The 20,772-nt window shown below is 42.6% G+C and overlaps 1 protein-coding gene across 2 annotated transcripts in view; it reads right to left on the bottom strand.

The window, feature by feature from the left end:
- DERA (deoxyribose-phosphate aldolase) overlaps nt 1-20,772 on the bottom strand; it is a 94,835-nt gene that overhangs the window by 30,632 nt on the left and 43,431 nt on the right. For both annotated transcript variants that reach the window (XM_045000770.1, XM_045000768.1), the window contains one exon: nt 11,905-12,033. In XM_045000770.1, coding sequence (XP_044856705.1) covers nt 11,905-12,033 — 129 coding nt within the window. The remainder of the gene's footprint in view (nt 1-11,904; nt 12,034-20,772) is intronic.

Here is a 20,772-nt window from a genome sequence, read left to right as displayed (position 1 = left end):
TCCATAAAAGTCTTCAGGTGCTAATGGGATATTTTTGAAAATTGGACAATACGGCTAAAACCCATTTTTCAAAACCAAACAAACTTTCTGCATGCAATGTGCCCTTACTTAATTCATACAGAAAAGGTTTTCCACATGTTTTTTGAAGCTACAGCTGCCTTCCCCATTCTTGTGCAACTGGCTTGCCAATTTTTTGATGTCTTTGTCAAAAACACACAGGCCTTCTTGTCATAAGCAAAGCTGTGTACACAGGCTAAGATAGAAGCAACGATACATATAAAAACAATTTCCAAGCGGAGAAAAACTTAGCACAGCGTCTACTGGTTTGGAGAAAATGTGCTCTTATTTGGCCCCTTTAGTCTTGGTACTGCCAATAGGTTAAAAGGATTGAATATCTGCTGTAGGAATGGGCACGACTTGCACAGCGAGTGCGGCCACCAGCACAGGAATGCCACTGATTGGTTCAATCTCCTCAGTGTATGGCAACCAGCTGATAGAATCACAGGTGTAATCAGTGTCCCTTAAGAAGCTGATCTTCCTTAACCCACCTCTAAGGGCATGTTTTCACTAGCAACATTAAAGCTTTAACGTGGCTGTGTAGTCGTGGCACCAGCTCTCCCAGAGCTGTAAAAATACCATGAGGGGAGTAGCTCCCAGCGCTGGTGCACTGTCTACACTGCCACTTTACAACACTGAAACTTGCAGTGCTCAGGGGGGTGTTCTTTCACATCCCTGAGTGAGACCACTGTAGTGCTGTAAAGTGCCAGCGTAGACAAGGCCTAAGTGTATGTCTACACTGCAATTAAAAACCTGTGACTGGCCTGTGTCAGCTGACTTGGGCTCGAACTTAGGGACTGTTTAATTATAGTGTAGAAGTTTGGGCTCAGACTGGAGCCCAGGCATTAGGATCCTGCAAGGTGGGAAGGTCCCAGAGCTCAGGCTGAACAGCTACAAGCCTGAAAAGCTACACTACAATTAAACAGCCCCTTAGCACTAGCCTAAGTCAGCTGGCATGGGCCAGGCATGAGTGTCTAATTGCACCATAGACATAACCTAAGACTTCAAAGACCTCAAGAACTGACAGCATGGCAGATAAACAGCCAGTGATGTAAGATTCATGATTCATATTGAATTGCAGTCTGCTTTCTTGAAAATAATGTACTTCCTCAGCCACTTATGTGAACTCACTCCCAGGTGCCACTATTTTTTCCCTAACACTGCAAGAATTGCATCTCTTAGCTAACAGATTATCTTTAGAGGGATGTCAAGATCTTTGTAGCTATTTACCACAGGGTTAAATAAAGAGAGGTGTATAATGTTAAATATTCCAGAAGAATTAATACTGTCAGTCAAATCTCAAAGACTTCATCTGGGCTTTCCAAAAGAGCTTAAAAGGAGGCAGGTGTCTAGCTCCCATTGAATTTCAATGGAATTTAAACACATATTTTCCACTCCTTTGAAAATCACAGCCTTCAGCTAGGCACTCGTTTTGCCAGATCAGATGAATGGTACATGTAGTCTAGTATCCTGCTTCTGGCTGCTGTCAACACCTTATGTTTCAGAGGACAATGAAATGCTTGAATAATGTGGCTACAATGCACTGTGCAATGCTGAACATTCAGAATGTGGTTGGGCTGGGGATAACGTAATGGGGATGTTAAGAAATTGAATATGAAGGAGCACTTCCTTTAAAAAAAAAAATCTGTGACTAGTGTTGACATGTGCCTCATGTTCTCTAAATAGTAATGTAATCCAACAATATGACTGCATGCAATAAAGTCACATGGGCTGATCCTCTAACTTATTTTTTGGGTTTGTTGAATAGCTGAGCTCCAAGCACTTGATCCCCAACCTTCTCTGGGCCTAATCCTAAAACCGTTAGGCCAATGGGAGTCTTTCCATTCATTTCAATGGGTATTGGATCAGGTGAAGAGCGCTTGCTAAATATGTTGCCTAGCAAAGTCTAAAGAACAGGTAGGAATCCTAGGCCAAAGATGGACTTTTGTCCTCTGCCATAAGGAAACAGAATTGGGATGTGAAATAACATAGGACCTGTCTACCTGGTGACAGAGGGATACCTCACCACTGCAATTAAGACCATCCTTCATTATAATCTTGAGAGGACAGAAAGGCGATAGGGCCTTCTCGGTCCCAAGAACTCTCACCCTTTGAATATTTACTGAAGTATATCCCTGGCCTGCTCCACAAATTCCTGTTGTTTAAGGGACAAAGAGTTTGTTACCATTGGGAGGAGGGTTAGTTTGCTGACCTGGATTTAAAATAATGACACAGAAAAAGTTCTTTTGATGTAATTCTGGGATTAATTTGGGATTGCTGTAGTGCCTACAGGCCTTTTGAAATTTGCAGGACTTAAGGAATTAATATTAGCACTGCAGCAGCCAGTTGTTTCTCCAGTTATGTTTCGATATCACTGGCAACATAAAATCTAATGTAACCCATTATTTCCTGGTTTTCGAAGGTGCTGGGCACCCATAGTTCCTACTAAAGTCAAACTGCCATGAGTGTACAATACCTCTGAAAATCTGGTAGTATCCATACAGAAATGCTTAGACAAAATAAACCCTTGACAAATTATCCCGGGAGTCAGCCAGAAGACGTCTCTTACTTGCCACCAGTGTTCAAGGTGCACACAAGGTTTGGAGCGACAGATGAGAGAAGATCAAAGACCCTAGACATTAGACATAGCATTTTTCAGGAGTGAAATTAAGACACAGAGAGGAGTTGCACAGTTAGCACCCCATTGAGCTGAAAGGAGGAAATTTCATCTCTTTTAGGGGCAAATCCCACCCACTCCCCAATGGGTACGGATGGCCCTCCTGTAGCGGAACCAGTTCTAGTATGCAAATGGAATGTAGCAGCACTTGGAGTGGCTATGCAGAGCAAGTGGTACAGAGGCTTCTCCAGCCATGAGGCTGTAAGGGCAACAGAACTTCTCTGCTGCCAGTGATTGCTCAAGGGCAGAAGGATTCCTCCCGCTCCGGCCCTGGAGGAAGTTGGCAGTGCACAACCTGACTGCTGAGACTGTTTGCTAGTCCCAGGTTTAGATCTCGGGGGCCTGTCTGTTTCAGATTAGCTGTCGGTAAATTCAAGATGGCAGCACTGAATCGGCCTATGTTCAGAAGGGTTCCTTCACCAGACAAGGGTGAATAATTTATTTTAGATTAAAGCTTATTCTACAGAAACTTCTGGCTAAGATCCCACCAACTTGTCCCAGAAAACTCCCTATGTGCCTTGGCAACTGGATTACTTAGATTGTAACCACTTTGGGGCAGGGATGATCTTTTTGTTCTGTGTTTGTAAAGTACCTAGCACAATGCAGTTCTGGTCCATGACTGGGGCTGGTAGGCACTATTCAAATACTACTACTAATAGTAATAGTTAAACCACAGAAAGGCATATCTGTCCATTTGAATTTCTGGTGTCCTTACTCTTTACACTCTTGGGGCCCGTCCCAATCTAGGAACCAGATTCAGCATCACTGTAACCTTTTTAAAAGTTAACAGGATTGACAGCATGCTTCTTGCTAGTAGAATTTGTAGCTGTTTCCATGAGTAATTTAATGAGGGTGAGGATTTCAAAAATAAAGAAAAAATCAAAGCCCACAGCTGTAATGCTTTTTAAATTATGATTCTTCTGTGGTGAAAAACTTATTATGGTCGCAAGAATTAAGCACATTGAAATCAATGGGAGTGGCTGGATCTGCAGCTGTTTTGCAAATCAGGTGACTTCTTAGCATGCCTAAATATGGACTTAAGAGCCGAACGTGGAACTCAATTTTGAAAACCTGAGCCCAAGTTCACAATTTTGACTTGGTGTGGTACTATCAGCTTCAGGCAGTAACAGATATTTAACAGCAAAATAATCCGATCACAACAACAGTACAAATGTTTACTTTTTTTAAAAAATCCTCATCTCTGTTAGGCATGATAGCAAAAAGTATGCTGTCAAGCCCACTTTTCTCAGGATCATGCAATGGCAACTTTTCTTTTTTTTTGCATCCATGCATGCAAAATGATAGTTTCTAGCATGGTCCAAGCAAGACATAGCGTCAAATTTATCCTTCATGCAACCACCTAGTTCAATGGGTCTGCTTGATGATCAGCACATATGAAAATCAGTTCATGTATTCAGGATCTGAAATAAAGATTTAGGAGCTGAAAAGTAGGCACAGCTTTTACAAAAGAAATCATAGTATTGGTTGCAAAGAAGTTAGGTGCCTGAAAATAGAGATTTAGGAACCTAACTTTAGGTGCACAGGCTCAGATTCTCCAAGGTATTTAGATGCCTAACTCCTATTGATTTCAATGGGAGATAGGCATCTAAACACCTGTGAAGATCTAGGCAACAGCACCTTATTTTTCAGAGGTGCTAAGCACCTGCAGCTCACACAGACTTCAACCGGAGTTTTGGGTTCTCTGTCTATGTGAAAGTCAAGCCCCCATGTTTCCAAATTTGACCCAGACCCCTTGGATACAGCTCTCCAGTCAGTTCAGATTCCCACACCCACTCTCAAACAGAAAGCAAGAGATCAAAATAAAGAAGCTATTATACATATTCACAAGGATAAGTACTTACAAAATGAATCATGATGCAAGGAAAATCATTAACAATAGAGCCACCTGCTGTACTGCAAGAAAACTACACAGTAAAAAAAAAAGGGGGGGGGGAGGAGATAATGTATAGAATAAACCAAAATAATTTGCAGTTTTCAACTATTATGTATTACAAAAGAGGTGAAAATGATCAGCAAATCAAATTAAACTACAGTGTAATTGTTATATGGCTCACCTCTTGTCACAGGTCACCTCTTTGATGTATGGATAAAAAACATATTTACAAGCATAGTCCTCATCACTGTACTATGTGAATATCTCAAAAACACTAAGGAATTGAGCCTCTCAACACCCTTTAGGTAGAAAAGTATCATCTCTATATTACATAGAGAGAAACTGAGGCACGGAGCGAGGTTAACTTGTACAGGGTCACAGAAGAAAGCTGTGGCAGAGCCGAAAATTTTTATTAGAGTAGTATTTGTTCAATGTCGATAATGTGCTTGGCAATTTATCCTACACAAAAATAAAGATATTCTCTGTCTCAGAGAGCTAACCGTAATAAAGATGGGCACAAGCAAGACAGGATACTCCAGAGATGGGGATAACTTAGGTGATTCTAATTTAAACTTCCCTCCATCTAATTCAATTATTGAAGTCTCTTCTTAACGAGCACTGTGAAATACGTGGGTTTGTAGAAGGGGTTTTGAGAATAGAATCCTTGTCAGCTAACTCCTAGTTCTGAGTCTTAATTATGAGACCAACTTATGTCCCTAAAACAGGGGTCAGCAACCTTTCAGAAGTGGTGTGCCAAGTTCACTGTAATTTAAGGTTTTGCGTGCCAGTAATACATTTTAACGTTTGTAGAAGGTCTCTCTCTCTGTCTATATTATATAAATAAACTATTGTTGTATTTAAAGTAAATAAGGTTTTTAAAATATTTAAGAAGCTTCATTTAAAATAAAATTAAAATGCAGATCTTATCAATTTAGTGTGATCCTTGCCTGGGGTTCCAGCCACCGGCCCCGCTCAGCCCGCTGCTGGTCTGGGGTCCAGCCACCAGCCCTGCTCAGCCCACTGCCGGTCTGGGGTTCCGGCTGCCGGCCCCTTGCCAGTTGGGGTCCCTGCCGCCGGCCCCGCTCAGCCTCCTGCCGGCCTGGGTGAGCAGAACCCCAGGCTGGTAGCGGGCTGAGGGGGGCCAGCAGCTGGGATCCCAGCTGGCAGGAGCTGGCGGACGGAACCCCAGACCGGCAACGGGCTAAGTGTCTCAGTCTGCTGCCGGTCTGGGGTCCCGGCCACCGGCCCCACTCAGCCCACTGCCAGTCTGGGTGAATGAAACCCTAGGCTGGCAGTGGGCTGAGTGGTGCCAGCAGCCAGGACCTCAGATTGGCAGCAGACTGAGCCACTCAGCCCACTGCCAGTCTGAGGTCCCGGCCATCGGCCCCACTCAGCCCACTGCCAGCTGAGTGAATGGAACCACAGCCCGGCAGCGGGCTGAGTGGCTCAGCCCACCGCTACTCTGGGGTTCCGGCCGCCGGCTCCTGCCAGCCAGGGTCTCAGCCGCTGGCCTGCTCAGACCGCTGCCAGCTTGAGGTTCCCTGGGGGTCCACAGGCCAGCAGCGGGCGCTGAGTGGGGCCGGCGGCCGGGACCCCGGCTGGCAATGGGGCAGCAGCCGGAACCCCAGAACGGCGGTAGGCTGAGCCGCTCAGCCTGCCGCTGCGTGCCATCAAAAATCGGCTCGCGTGCCGTAGGTTGCCGACCCCTGCCCTAAAAGCTTGTGTAGACTAAAGGAATTTGCAACGGGCTAATATACATACATTGCACTGGTACAAAACAGTGCTTGAACTGTTGTCATGCACCTACCCTAGGGGGGTTGCACCGTCACAGCTATATCAGTGCAAAACAAACAAACAGTAAATCACTTCCAAAAAAAAAATCACTTCCTGTTTATGCTGAGCTGTTTGTCTCCCACTTACTTTGCAGCTTTCAGCTGAGGCTTAAGGATCAGATTAAAAGTAATTTTCTTTGATGTTTTCAACAAGGAGGAAATATTTTGCAATTTTGGAGTGCCTCTTAGCTGCAGATAGAGAACACTGCTGTTTCTCGGTGTCCCAATTATAACCTGACTAACCATTTTACCGCTAAAATATCTAGTTGATGTGTGCTGTTATTACTCGCTGGAGATTTTGCATGTAGAGTATCAACATATGTGATTTGGGAAGCTAACCGTTTCATGGAGCTGTTATTCTCTACACAATGGATGTGAAGATGGAAATGGGGGTTTTCCAAATCAATCTTTCTAGGCAGTTTTCACTGTATTTAAAATATTAAAGTGACAGAATCCAAGCTGGATATCTATCTGTAAGTATTTTGGAATTGCTTGGACCAGGGCTGGCCTTACCATGAGGCAAACTGAGGCGCATGCCTCAGGTGCCAGACTGTCGGGGGGGGGCACCACTAGGACCCAGACTGTAGAAAATTGTGTCTGCTGCTGGTGCATATGTATTCTCTCTGCTCTAGATGCACAGAGATGGTGGAGTGCTGTGCTGGAGGAAGGAGGGCACAAGAGACATAACAGGCAGGCAGGAGAACAGGTGAGAGAGAATAACAGAAAGCAGCAGGAGCTGCAGAGAGAGAGAGAGGAAGAGGAGCCTCTTATGTACATCTCTAACACCAGCTTCTCAGGGAGCTTCCTGTTTCCTGCTGCTTCCCTGAACCCACTTGAGGAGAACAGGCAGTCAGCTGAAGTAGTAGGAGCCAGGTAGGCCCTTAAGACACTGATCTCTTCCCTCACTCAGGCCCTGCTACCAGCCTGCTTATTTGTCCCCTTCAGTGTAGCCCTGACTTCAGTGTAGCCCTCAGTGTAGCCCTGAGTGTTGAGAGCCACTATAGCTGGCACAGAACAGACAGTCATGAGTGAAAGAAGAAAACGCCCCTCTGGGGCAGCATTCAGAAGAAAGAAAGAAAGCAAAGGAAGCTTTTCTATCTAAGCAGGAAGGAGCTCTCCAGACCCAGTGAGGATGTGAGTGGTGAGGAGATGTCTGATCTTCCAGTTATTCAGAGTGCAGGTGACCTGGCAGCTACTGCAGCATCCATATCTCCGTCTCAAATGGATGTAACCATGCACATTCCTGAAGAAAAGTGTAGATCACAGAAGAGTGTGGTGGAGGCACAAGAAACAGCTGCTGCTGAATTTAGTTCCTGGAGTCTAAATGATCCAGGACTGTGGAGCCACTTGAGCAGTAGCCTGAGGGACTTCCTTGTACTGCATGGGCCACAGCAAGTGAAAAACTTCATGTTCCCCAAAGACAATGAAAATAGAAGTTTCCATCCAACATATTACTGGCGTGAAATCCCTAATGGTGAAAAGTGGAGAGGCCATGGCTTATGTACTCAAAAACCCAGAATGCTGCATACTGTTTTTGTTGTAAATTCTTCCAGTCTAATGTTCCAGCCACATTGGGTTCTACAGGAACAAAGGACTGGAAAAATCTGGCTAGAAATCTGGCATGCCATGAGAAGGCAGCAAATCACCAAAGAGTTTGAGATGAGACTAAGGTTAAAGGCCACCATAGATGATCAGCATCAAGAGAAGATTGCATCAGAGTCTCTTTACTGGCAAAATGTTCTGAAAAGGCTCATTGCCATTGTGAGAATGCTTGCTACCCAAAACCTAGTGCTGCGTGACACTTCAGATCAGCTGTATGTGCCAAACAATGGAAACTTCCTTAAAATTGTGGAGCTGATGGCTGAGTTTGATGCTGTACTCCAGGAAGACTCATCTAAGAAAAGTCACCACCCAAGAAATGTACACACACCACTACCTTGGAAAAACAATTCAAAATGAGATCATACAGTTACTGGCAACAAAAGTCAAACAGAAGATTTTGACATATCTGAAGTCAGCAAGATATTACTCTGTTATTCTGGACTGCACACCTGACATCAGCCATACGGAACAAATGTCTTTAATGGTACGTTTTGTAACAACAACACAACCTAGTGAAAATGTCCCTGAAATGGTGACTGTCAGAAAACATTTTCTAGAATTTATTGACACTGATGATACTGGTACGACAAATGTGCTTCTTAAAAGGCTGGAAGATATGGGAATTGCGATAGCTGACATGAGAAGTCAGGGCTACGATAATAGTGCCAACATCAGAGGAAAGAACAAGAGTGCAGACACAGATCCGAGAGTTAAACCCTCGAGCTTTTTTTGTCCCATACAGTTCTCATTCATTGAACTTGGTGGTCAGTGATGCAGCATCAGCTTCTAGTGAGGCTGCTGAATTTTTTAACGTAATTCAAAGCATCTATGTATTTTTCCCTGCATCAACTCATCAATGGCAAATTTTGAAGCAACAGCTGGGAACATCCTCTCTGATACTGAAACCGCTGAGTACCACACAATGGGAAAGTCGAGTGGAGGCGATAAAGCCTATCAAAAACTAAACTGGGAAGATAGATGATGCCATAGTTGCTCTTATGGATGACAATGCTATGACAGGAACTGTTCGAGGGAAATGGAATCACCAGAAACATACATAACTTCAAATTTCTGTGTGGCTTAGTGTTGTGGCCTGACATACTGTTTGAAATAAATGTTGTAAGCAAGAGACTCCAAAGTGTTGACCTTGATATATCTGGAGCAATGGAACAACTGGACAAAGTGAAGTCATACCTACAGTCTTACCGGTCAGATGAAGGATTTCAAAATGTTCTAAAGAGTGCACAGAAGTTAGCAGAGGAACTTCACACTGAAGCTATTTTCCCACCCATTCAAGAATACAAGAGTCACCGAAGAAGATGACATTTTGATCACGAGGCACAGGATAATCCCATAAGAGACCCCAAACAACAATTCAAAGTCGAATTCTTTAACCAGGTGCTAGATTGTGCAATACAGTCATTTGAAGAACCTTTCATGCAGCTCAAGGAACACAGCAGTATATTTGGGATATTTTATGATATTCCAACCCTCCTCACTATACCTGAAGAAGACTTACACCAGCAATGCAGGGCACTAGAGACAGTATTGACACATGATGACATGCGCAATATTGATGCGAGTGATTTAGGTGCTGAACTGAAAGCCCTTTCAAGATACATTTCAGCAGGATCAACTCCAAAGGCTGTTCTGGAATATATGTGCACAAATAAGATGACCACCCTCTTTCCAAATGCTTTTGTTGCTCTGCGCATACTTCTAACACTTCCTGTAATGGTTGCCAATGGAGAATGCAGCTTCTCCAAGCTGACGTTAATAAAAACACATCTACGCTCCACAATGGCATGGGAGAGGCTGGTCGGCCTTGCAACCATCTCAATAGAGCATGAGCTGGCCCAGACTGTGGACCTTCAGCAGGAAGCAGTTCAAATCTTTGCAATCAAGAAGGCACAGAAAGCACCACTTTGATTATTCAAACAGATAAAAATGCCAGTGTTTACTATGCAGACAAGAAAAAAGTTACATTTGCTGTTCAGGCGTTTGAAAGTTGTGTTACTTACATTTTTTGAACAAGGCATTTTAAGTTGTTAGTTCTCCTGTATTGGGGTAGGTAGCAGAGCAGTGCCATGAGAGGAGAAGAACAGGAAGAAGGCAGAATTGAGACTTTTCAAAGTTTTGGCTCAAGCAAGGGAGCTCATTTGAGCTCCCTGCCTCAGGTGCCAAAATGTTGTGGGCCAGCCCTGGCTTGGACAAGGATCCACCCTCCCTCCCCCCAAAATTGTATGCATCCCTGTTCAGATGCACTGAGGATGGGATGCTTTAGCAGACAACATTTGCTCCCTGAAAATGCAGAGTGGCCTTGTCATTTTGAAGCTATCTGCACACAAATACTAATGAACGTTATCTGTAATGCCTATAACAGCCACAGTATAATAGTCTTATAAAATAAATCAAAGCAATGCTTTACTATCAGTGTATAAAAGAATTCTCTAAAAGAATGATCAAATGAATAAAATCCATTAAGCACTTACTGGATATGTTTTCAGTTTTCATTGATCTGACTGTATTCTAGTACTGAGCAGTACTTTTCCACTGCAAATTTCTATTATACATTTTTAGAAGGGCTTGTCCAGTCAGGATGTTAATGCACAACAAGTCAAGGTGTGAATATATAGCATGCCAGCTTGCCACACAATAACATCCCATATGCACACTGCTACAGTACACTAAAGTTCCATTGTCAGAGTGCATTATGGAACTTTTAGTTCACTATAGCAGTGCCCATACAGGACGTTACTGCATGGCAAGTCAGTGCACTGTAGATTCGCACGATGGCTTGCCATGCACTAACATCCTGAGTAGAGATGCCCTAACATCGGGTGATATTCATACCTGTGCAGAGGCCCAGCCCAAGGCATATGCACCACTTAAACCCTGAGAACATCAGACTTCAGGGTCTCAAAGGTGAATTTCATCCTCAACACACAGATCTAAATTTGTACCTATATAGGGATAGACAGGGCTCATCAACATGAGCTTACAGGAGCAATCCCAACAATATTGGAGCAATATGGCCTAGTGTATAGAACACAGGACTAGGATTAAGAGTCTCTAGTTCTATTTCCATCTCTACAACTGACCTACTGGGTAACCTTATGTAAGTCACTTTACCTCTCTTTGCCTCAGTTTCCCATCTGGAAACTGGATATACTAATCCGGACCTCCTTTGTAAAGTACTTTGAGATCTAATGAGAAGTGCTATTTAAGAACATATGAGGAGGTAGAATTATTATATGGGACTTACTCGTGTAAGTGGTCATTGGTATGAGTAAGGGTTGCACAATGTAGCCCAAGGTAAATGGAAATAGTTCTCCCATATGTACTATTTGGCAAATTAATAATGTTTACAAATCAGATTTTTTTGTCCATATTACAACTGGTCCAAATGTTTTGAATTCTGAAATTTTGATGACATTCTGAATTTAGATGAAACTTACCACTTTACTGTAAGTTCTTGAGAGGAAGAAGTGTTTCTTACTATCGGTTTGTACTGTGAGTAGTAGAATGGGGCCCAGTCTCAACTGGGGCCTTTAGAAGCTGCTATAAATATAAATAAATAAAAATATAGGAAATTTTTTTTTTACTAAACTTTTGCAAATTATTCTTCCCATTTTATGACCAACTCCAGTAAATATCATAGTTTTATACAAAACAAGTGACATATCTTACTACCTGCGATATTAATCGTTACTAACTGGGGTGTTAGATCACAGTTCTGTTTATTCTAAGTATTTAACATCCAACTGTCAAGCCCCTAATTTAAAACGAAAGATTTTCGTGACTGTATTATATACAGAATGTTTAAAAATGCATATATTTACCTGCCATCATCGCTACCATGCTGGCTTTGTAGACATTGGTAAGTGATCCCAGCTCTCCTGTTGCCAAGATTGTTTTCATGTGAGCATCTCCACAGGCCTGACGAAACTGACGGATCTCTTCATAGAGGCCTACAGGGAAGTCATTTTAAAACTATAAAAGCTGGTCAAGAAACATTCTGAAGTATGGTGTTTATTTCCACTTCTGGATGAATGCAAACAGGTCTAAGAACTAGTTATAAAGCAAAATGTTAAAGATTCAGTGAATCACATTGCTGTGTAGGTAGTTAGCACTGCTATACAGTTTCAAATTCATTTTAATAGCTGTTAACTTCATTTCATTTAAAATCAAGAAACTATTCAAATATGTATGGCATATGAGAACAAGTCAGCAGTATAAACAGGACAAAGACTTAAAAATCTCACTGACTAGCCCTAAATATACCAATAAAACATTATCAATACTTCTAAAGTCTCTCCTGTTTGCTTGTTAATAGCTTTCCTGTACATTCATTGTGTCATTTTTCTCCTTCTCACTCCAGCCTTCTGATGCTCTCGGCCTTGTCATCAACTTTCTGGAATGTCTTCTACTTTCTGGAATGTGTTTTGCAGCCTGTCCCACTCCATCTCATCTTCCACTCCTCTTCTACCCAACCATTTCTAATTCTGCCCTTAGATGACATACACAGTTCCCAGTGGAGTTGCATACATGCATCCAAGGGCAGAATTTGGCCCTTATCCTTATCCATAATTGATAAGATGAGCTGGTTAGAATTCAGGAAGGAGCTCTTGTGTGAATCTGTAGCTATTAAACAAACAAACCAAAAAACTCTGCTTTTGAATCTGAAACGATTGTCATAGCCACAGGAATGCCACGCACCCAAGTGCCCTTCCCTTGCAACTTGACAGGCTCTTATTTCAGTATGGACTAGAATAAATTTGAAAACATTAAGAAACTTCTAATTGACATTGTTTTAAAAAATGATTACACCCCTTTGACCTGATCAGATAATGAGGGGTGAGTGTGGAAACACTGGAAAATCCACCATATTTTGGTGGAGACTGAAGTATTCTAAAATAACAAAGGATGGGAAATAGCCGCTAGATAAATCCAAACATGAATATTAATACACAGTCATGCTTTTCTAGTAAAATATAACTACAGACATTTTGAAAAAGGGCATATACTCCAACATTAGCGACCTGGAGAAATCAAGTACGGGAAGCCCTTTTAGTGGAAACAATGACAGACAGCTTTATATCAGAATCAAGTAGTTTCTATAATATAGTGTTGCCATTTTTGAAATTTTAACAAAATAAAGATACAGATAAAAGGATGATCAACCAAACTAGGTAACAAATTCAGATTACGAGTAAGATTTGTTAATACATGAATGGAAATCAATGTATATTAATACACCTCTACCCTGATATAACGCGACCCGATATAACACGAATTTGGATATAACGCGGTAAAGCAGTGCTCCAGGGAGGTGGGGCTGTGCACTCTGGTGGATCAAAGCAAGTTCAATATAACGCAGTAAGATTTTTTGGCTCCTGAGGACAGCATTATATCGAGGTAGAGGTGTAATGATTAACTATATTTAAATACATCTTTGCTGTGCAATGGACCATGATAACTGTGGACACTACAGAGCAAAGGCATGTTTAGTGATAAACTAGCAATCCTCTCTCCACCCCCAAGAGACGCTCCAAACCATTCAGTGGACTTATCAAACTGCTTCACTGCTGGTCCTCCATTCCACCTGCTGTGCTTCTGCATTCTATTGATGTCAGGATGTAGCTGCTGTGTTTGATAGCACTGCAGTGTTCCACTGCGACATACTATGCATATTAGCAGACAACTGGCTAATGCACTTAGTGAGTCCCTTTATAGACACCTGGCTTACCTCACATCTCACTATGTACCCAAAGTGTGAATTAATCAGTGCTACCATACAGTCAAACATGTATTATTGATACTCCAGAAGCCTCCTAGATCAAATCAACACTCAGAAAGGAAACACAAAGAACCTGTGTTATTTGCTTGAGTAGAGGATTTGATAAGTGATAATATGACTGGCTGATGCTCATGTTAGATCATGATACAGTCTCTTTTTGTGGAGTGACTATTTCCTGAAGCCTTTAGAAAACCAAGAAAACAGCTTTCATGTTCTACTAGTTTCAGTAGCAATAAGAAAAGATTCAAGTTTTCTCTAGTTCTAAGACATGCCGCCAAAAATTTCAAAACAAATTAATAGAATGTAAATTTAGGTTGGATGCCATGAAAGAAAATTATCTTGTTCTCTGAAGGTAGTGCTGTAGTTATAGTATTATTCCCCCCCATTGATATGTGCTTCTATATGAAATTAAGTATCAGAGGGGTAGCCGTGTTAGTCTGGATCTGTAAAAGCAGTAAAGAGTCTTGTGGCACCTTATAGACTAACAGACGTATTGGAGCATGAGCTTTCGTGGGTGAATACCCACTTCGTCGGATGCATGTAGTCTATAAGGTGCCACAGGACTCTTTGCTGCTATATGAAATTAGTGCAGGAATGAGTTAACTGCCTCACTAGCCAATGGCATGTGTGGCACCTAATGAAGAGGAATAACTGAGGCTCCTCAGCCATCAGTATCTTTTCTGCCACATTCTTCAAGGTAATGGTGAAAATGCAAATGTACTTTTTCCCCTGACTCTAGCAGTGGGGGCACAATAACATGTCTGTAATAGTTACCATATATTCAGAGAACAATTGTTACAGATATCTTGTTTTTATATGGTGCCTTTGATCCTAAAATATCCCAACACACTTTTCAGCTTTACAGCACCTGGGGGGGAAGGTACCCTACGGGCACAAGTCATATTGCAATATAGTAAAGAGAAAGGAAGTTTTGATCACGGATTCAGTATTCACACAGAGCAGACGGGAGGCCATTTTAGGGTTGCATGCAAACTATTTGCACAAGCTTCATGATACTCAAGTTGCATGCTTCCTAAGGAAACCGGGCTGAGTAGATCATACCGGACTTGAACTCATGGTTTCCTGGTGCCTGGGCTTTGTACGTGGTAGGGTTTGCTGCCAAAAATGTGTGTCTGTTGTTCAGCTCCACCAGTCCCATTACTGGGAAAGTGCAGACAGGATGCTAGCAGCCCTTGGTATTTTAACCACTATGTTGTTCAGATTTCCTGAAGAGGGCTAGGTGACAAAGTGGTTAAAATGCCAGTGACTGCCTCATGCCTTGTCTACACTAGTACTCCTTTTGCTACAACTGGTGGCACTGAACCAGTTAGTAGTAATGGTGAAAAACTTCTTTTATGTAAAAAATGACTAGTGTAGAAACATCCTTCTCGTTTCAGATGTGAAACTTAGACCATTACACTATTCCACTATCATTGGAAAGGCTGTGAGAGAGCCAACTTCTGGCTGTTGTAAAAAAAAAACTGGCCAACCAACCCTCAACACTCCAGGGAAAATTGTTAATAGTAGCATCTTGATACACAGAGCAATATCTGTATTAAAAGTTGTCACTTCAACTCAGCAAAGACTCAAAGGGGAGAAAGAGAATCACGGCCTGTCTTCTAGCCTTTAGATTTGGGCAAGATCCTCAGCTGATGTGTAAATCAGCATAGCCCCATTGACTGTTGTAAATTGGTACCACTAAAGTCAACAGAACTGTGTCAGTTTACACCAGCTGAGGAGCTGGCTGAGGTACAGTCTGTGCTGATGGGGATGCAGAGTGGCATGAAGCAACAGCAGCTTTGTTAAAAGACTGAGCCCCTCAGTGACTCAGCTCAATCTTAACCTTCTCCACGGCCTGCCAAAGAATTTTAGTGGATTTGTGGCCCTCTATTATCTTAAAGTTGCCCAAACCTGTTTTAAGGAATTTCTCCTTTTCTGGTTTGACTTTCACTTGCTCTTTCGTTGGTTGGTTGATTTTTTAATCTTTCTTTCCTTTCTCTTCTCACAGTTCTCTCCCCTCCGTTTCCATTCCTCACCCATCTTCTTGCAATGAGAATCAGAAACAAGGTCCCCCGCCAAATCCAGGCAAGTTTTGGAAGGCGAGCAGGCAGTGAAGTGATTTTGTGGATGTCACGCTCCAAATACAGGTCTGTCAATAGCCCCGTTAACAATGCAGCTTCCTGTTACCAAAGTCCAGTGGGCCAATGGAGATGGAGACAAATGTTGAAGTGTCCTATTGAAAAGGTGACAGATCCTTCAATTCCTTAGTGGCATCCGAGAAGGAAGCCTTACTGGAACCAATATTGGGGAGGGATTTGGTATGCAGTTCCCCTGTGGAATTTGGCCTTCAGAAAGACATTGGTGCTTCAACTATAATAGAGCAGCTGATGGTGGGCTCATAATTACCTAGAAGGGATTGGCGGAGATTGAGCAGCATGATCATGGCATCTCAGCAGGCTTTGGGACCATAGTGCCCAATCCCACACACCTATTGATGTCAATAGAGAGATTCCCATTAACTTCAATGGGCCATGGATCATTTTTTGACACATGGCCTATACTGTTGTATAGTGTTCCATTTCCGTTTCTGCAGCCTATTGCTCTCCCAAACAAAAATGTAATTTGCCTTTCATTCATGATATGCCAGTGGAAAAATCAGATAGTTAAGTACACAATACTTTCTGAAAAGTACTACTGTACTAAATCTGCTCTTTAACAATTTTTTTAACATGCACCATTAGAAAGCATGTTAAGAAGTTGTTAAAAAGCAGATTTAGACTATTATATTTCAAGTACAATAAATATATTCAACAATATGTAAGAATAGCTTTAAAGTAACTCTCTGTATAATTGGGTGTTCACTAAAATACTTAATATAACATTGTCCAGCAACTTTTTAAACAAAGTCACAAAAAAATTAGAAAATGCAGTTTTCATCTATCAAGATGACTCTAATTATCACACAGTCTAGGGGGGAAAAGCTGAAAAAATACATAGAAACAGAAAGATCTAGTTTGCAAAATAAAAAAACCTAATATAAACCACACATATTTTTGTCAAGAACACCTGAAGTTTTGAAGAATCACAGCATGAGAAAACAACCATAAAAATACACTGGGGCTACAAGTATATGCAAAGGTTCTGTCATTATTATAAAGCACATGAGCAAAGCAGTTGTGGTTTATGAAGTCATTGGAACAAAGATGTATTTACTGCCCTCGCCACCACTTTTCAATTTTATATAACACATGGGTCCTGCTTGGAAAGACTTCCTTAGCCCTTTCTCTGGCTTCCTCAAATAAATTGTAGAATGCAAAAAGATTTATCATTTCTAGACATTACATATAGCCAGAGTTTGGGCTATATTATAAATCATATATATGTCTGTAGAATGTTAATCCTATATACTGAACATCAGCCTTGCAACAAAATTTCCTCTCATCCACTAGAGTTCCTTTCCTTGATGGGCGAGTTAAATATCAGGGTTTTTATTCCCCCTGTTAACGTCATCCTCAATGTTGTAAGGGTGGGTGAGTAAATTTTGTTCCTTGGATAGTTCTCTTTTCATGACAAATACAGTACACACAGATGTACATTCCTACATAAACTCTCAGAAATCTATCAGTGATAAACTCAGTGACCCCCTTGTGGAAATAAATCACAACTATTTATTATAAAAAAAAACTGCTTTCTTCACGTTTACCACAACATTTTCTGTGGATAAAAGAAATGAATAAAATGACGAAAAGTCAAAATCTGATTTGTTTACTTTTAATCTACTCCACCCACCCTGTCACATCTGAGTGCTCCTCCCCAGTTACTTCTGTTCCTACGTAACTGTCTGTCACCACATGCAGAAAAAGCTGATACAGTTCAAGTTAAAACATACACACCACAGCTGCAGTGGTGCCAGTTCATCCTGTTTCATGGGGCAAAGCCTAAGACCTGCAACTTCCGATTAACTTCAATGGGAGTTAATTCACTTTAAGGCCAGGAAGGTCCATAGTGATCGCCTAGTTTGACCTCCTGCATAACACAGGTCACAATTTCACACAGTAATTTCTGCATCGTGCCCAATAACTTGTGATTGAGTGTCAGGTGCTCAGGATCTGTCCCTGTGACAGGGCAGCTCGGCCCCGCACTGGTACAGAGGGGATTAATCCTAGCACAGGAAGCCCCACCCCTGAGGCTCCGCTGGGCATGCTCCACCTGGAAGTCAGGTGTAAAAGCCTGCGGAGCTGCTCAGTCAGGGCTGACTGCCGAGGAGGGACACTTGGCAGGGGCTCCAGCCTAGGAGCCATTACAGCCCTTACCTACGAGAGCTGAAGAGCCAGAAACCTGGATCAGAGGCTTGCTGCTATCGGAACCCCAGGGAGTGTCTGGTGCTGAGGAGCCTGGAGACCCTGATACCATATGGACCCCTGCTGCAGGAAGTGAGCCAGAGAGGGCGAGGGAGTGGTACCTCCCACCCTTATGAGGTCAGTGTGTTTCACTAGATTCCCTGCTGACCCTGTGGTGGACTGTTCTGCCGCTGGTAGGGCCCTGGGTCAGGGCATAGTAGAGTCGGGTGGGTCCAGGCCCCCCTATCAGGGGCTGCCACTCCCTTGTGATGGCCTCCAGGCACCAGCCACTAGGCCCCCAGTTTTGCCTCCAAAGCTGGCTGTATTGACTCTCGCCACTAGGCCACGCTACCCCACTAGGGGAGGGGGAATTAGGTGGACTTTAGCCATTGGGCCGCATTGCCCTAGGGGCACATTGAATGGACTCTGGCCACTAGGCAGCATTATCCCACTCGGGAAGAGGCAGTAGATGGGCCCTGGCCATTGGGCCACACTCTGCTGACTACCAGGCGGGGTGGTGTGTGTGTTAGAAAATGGACGTAGGCATAGAGAGGCAGGGTTACCTCTCACCCCCCTGACTTAAGGAGTCGACGAGGTACAAAGCCTGCCACAGTCCCTCTATTATTTCTTCTTTGACATCCCTTTTCATAATCATGTACAATATACTTTAAATTCTATTTTCTGTCGATTACATGGGGTAACTCGGTGACCCCTGTTCTAAGAAGTTTGTGTCTAAAGCCTGCCCATGCTGTGACCTCTGAAGCATGGTAACTGCAGGCATGTTCAGAAACAGCTATTCAGCACTGTTCTGCACATTAAGCAGAACAATTCTTGACAACTTTTTCAGGCACCAATTGTCGCTACTCTAGGGCAGATTGGTGTTCTCTTGTGGATAGGGCTCTCTTGCAGCCAACTGGGTTAGCTGGAACTGTGCTCAAGACTAGTCCTCACTCCCGTTCCTGGATATGCAGTGATAATATGCTTTGTAACTCTGATGGTGAACAACAGGACAGCTATGAGAAAGTGATAGGGCTGGATGGAATATCTGAACTGTATGAGAACAGTGTAATTGTCAGATGTCTGTCTGAACACTAAAGAAGGAAAAAATACAAATACTGCATTTTTTTATAATATGGCCACCACTGAGCAGCAGTGGCCACTTCAAGTCTGCTGTGGGGGTGCAAACCCTGCTCAAGCAATAATGTGGAGATAGTCACGTAGACGCACCCGTTTCATATGTGGTTCTCTCCTTGCCCATACAAAAAAAAAGGGGGGATGAGGGAGGAAATTGCAAACTCTTTCTATTTTATATCAAGTCTTGCAATATTTGATGTTTCACTTATAGTCCCAGCTCCCAGAGACAAGCGATTATACAAGAACTTTAGTTTTCAGTTACAAAGTTTATAGCTCTCACGGGTTGTGGAGAAAAGTTTGTGAGCCAAGTGAACCCTAAAAACTCTAGAACAAGAAGGCAAATCAAAAGAACTAATTTTTTTTGCGGGGGGAGGGGTTTTGTTTTAAATCTCATGCTTTTTGCATACTTGGGTTTGGCAGTACTCTCTGTCCAGCTATCCATAGCCTTAGAGATCCCTGTGTGGGCAGGTGGAAGGTGCTGTGCCTTTTTTTTCTCTTTGGCATTCAGCTGATCTTAATACCGTCCAAGTTTGTATAGCTCCTGCTGCAATGCGGGGCTCCCTTAGGAGGACTGTTGGTGGGTCAGGGAGCCTTTGGCTGTGGCTGAATGGAGTGGAGGAAAGCAAATAAACTCAGAGCAAATGTGGAGACAAAGGGGCCTGTTGTGCAGATGGCTCTGGCCTCCAGTAGGATTTAGAGGATGGGGAAATCTGAGTTGAACCTTTTCTTTTCTCCTTAGGTGGATGGGACAAACCCTGCCTCAATGACAGAACTATCTAATGGAAACACTATGAGGGAACTTTTCGAATATCCCCCTCACTGATCCCAGTCAGTGGGTTTTTCCACAGAAGGGCACAACCTGCACTTCTAAAAATTAATTTGTTCATATCTGATAACTAATTATCTGCTTTTTTTAAATTTAAACATTTTGATTTTTGCAGCTCTCAAGAATGTTTAATAGTGGAACTATATAAGTCGCCCTATCATTTAATTATTTTGGTCCATATTAGGATCCTACACAAAAAAACTATTATTCAGAATTTGGTCAGATAGTAAAAACAGAAGGGGGGGGATTAATGCTATTGATATTCTGCATAGTGTAACCCATTAAAATGCTAAATATGTTTATGAGAAGATTATTTATGAATAGTTCCATTTGTATACACCCTATAAAACGTGCTAGAAGTCTGTGGCTCCACTAATGTCTCTATTACTACTTCATAATAGCTTGGTTTGTGTCTACACTAAGCAGTTTCTGAACCACGCAGGAAAGATGCTACAGAATCACATTTGAACCCAACTAGTGCGCACACTGTTCCAACTAGAAGTCTGGCACATCTAATCTTTGTAGTCTGGTCACTCAAAGGGTATGTCTACACCAGGGGTAGGCAACCTATGGCATGTGTGCCAAAGGCGGCACGCGAGCTGATTTTCAG

The sequence above is a fragment of the Mauremys mutica genome, chromosome 1 (assembly GCF_020497125.1).
Source record: "Mauremys mutica isolate MM-2020 ecotype Southern chromosome 1, ASM2049712v1, whole genome shotgun sequence".
Taxonomy (NCBI): domain Eukaryota; kingdom Metazoa; phylum Chordata; order Testudines; family Geoemydidae; genus Mauremys; species Mauremys mutica.
Note: the sequence above shows the minus strand (reverse complement) of the source record. Positions and strands in the feature narration are given on the sequence as shown.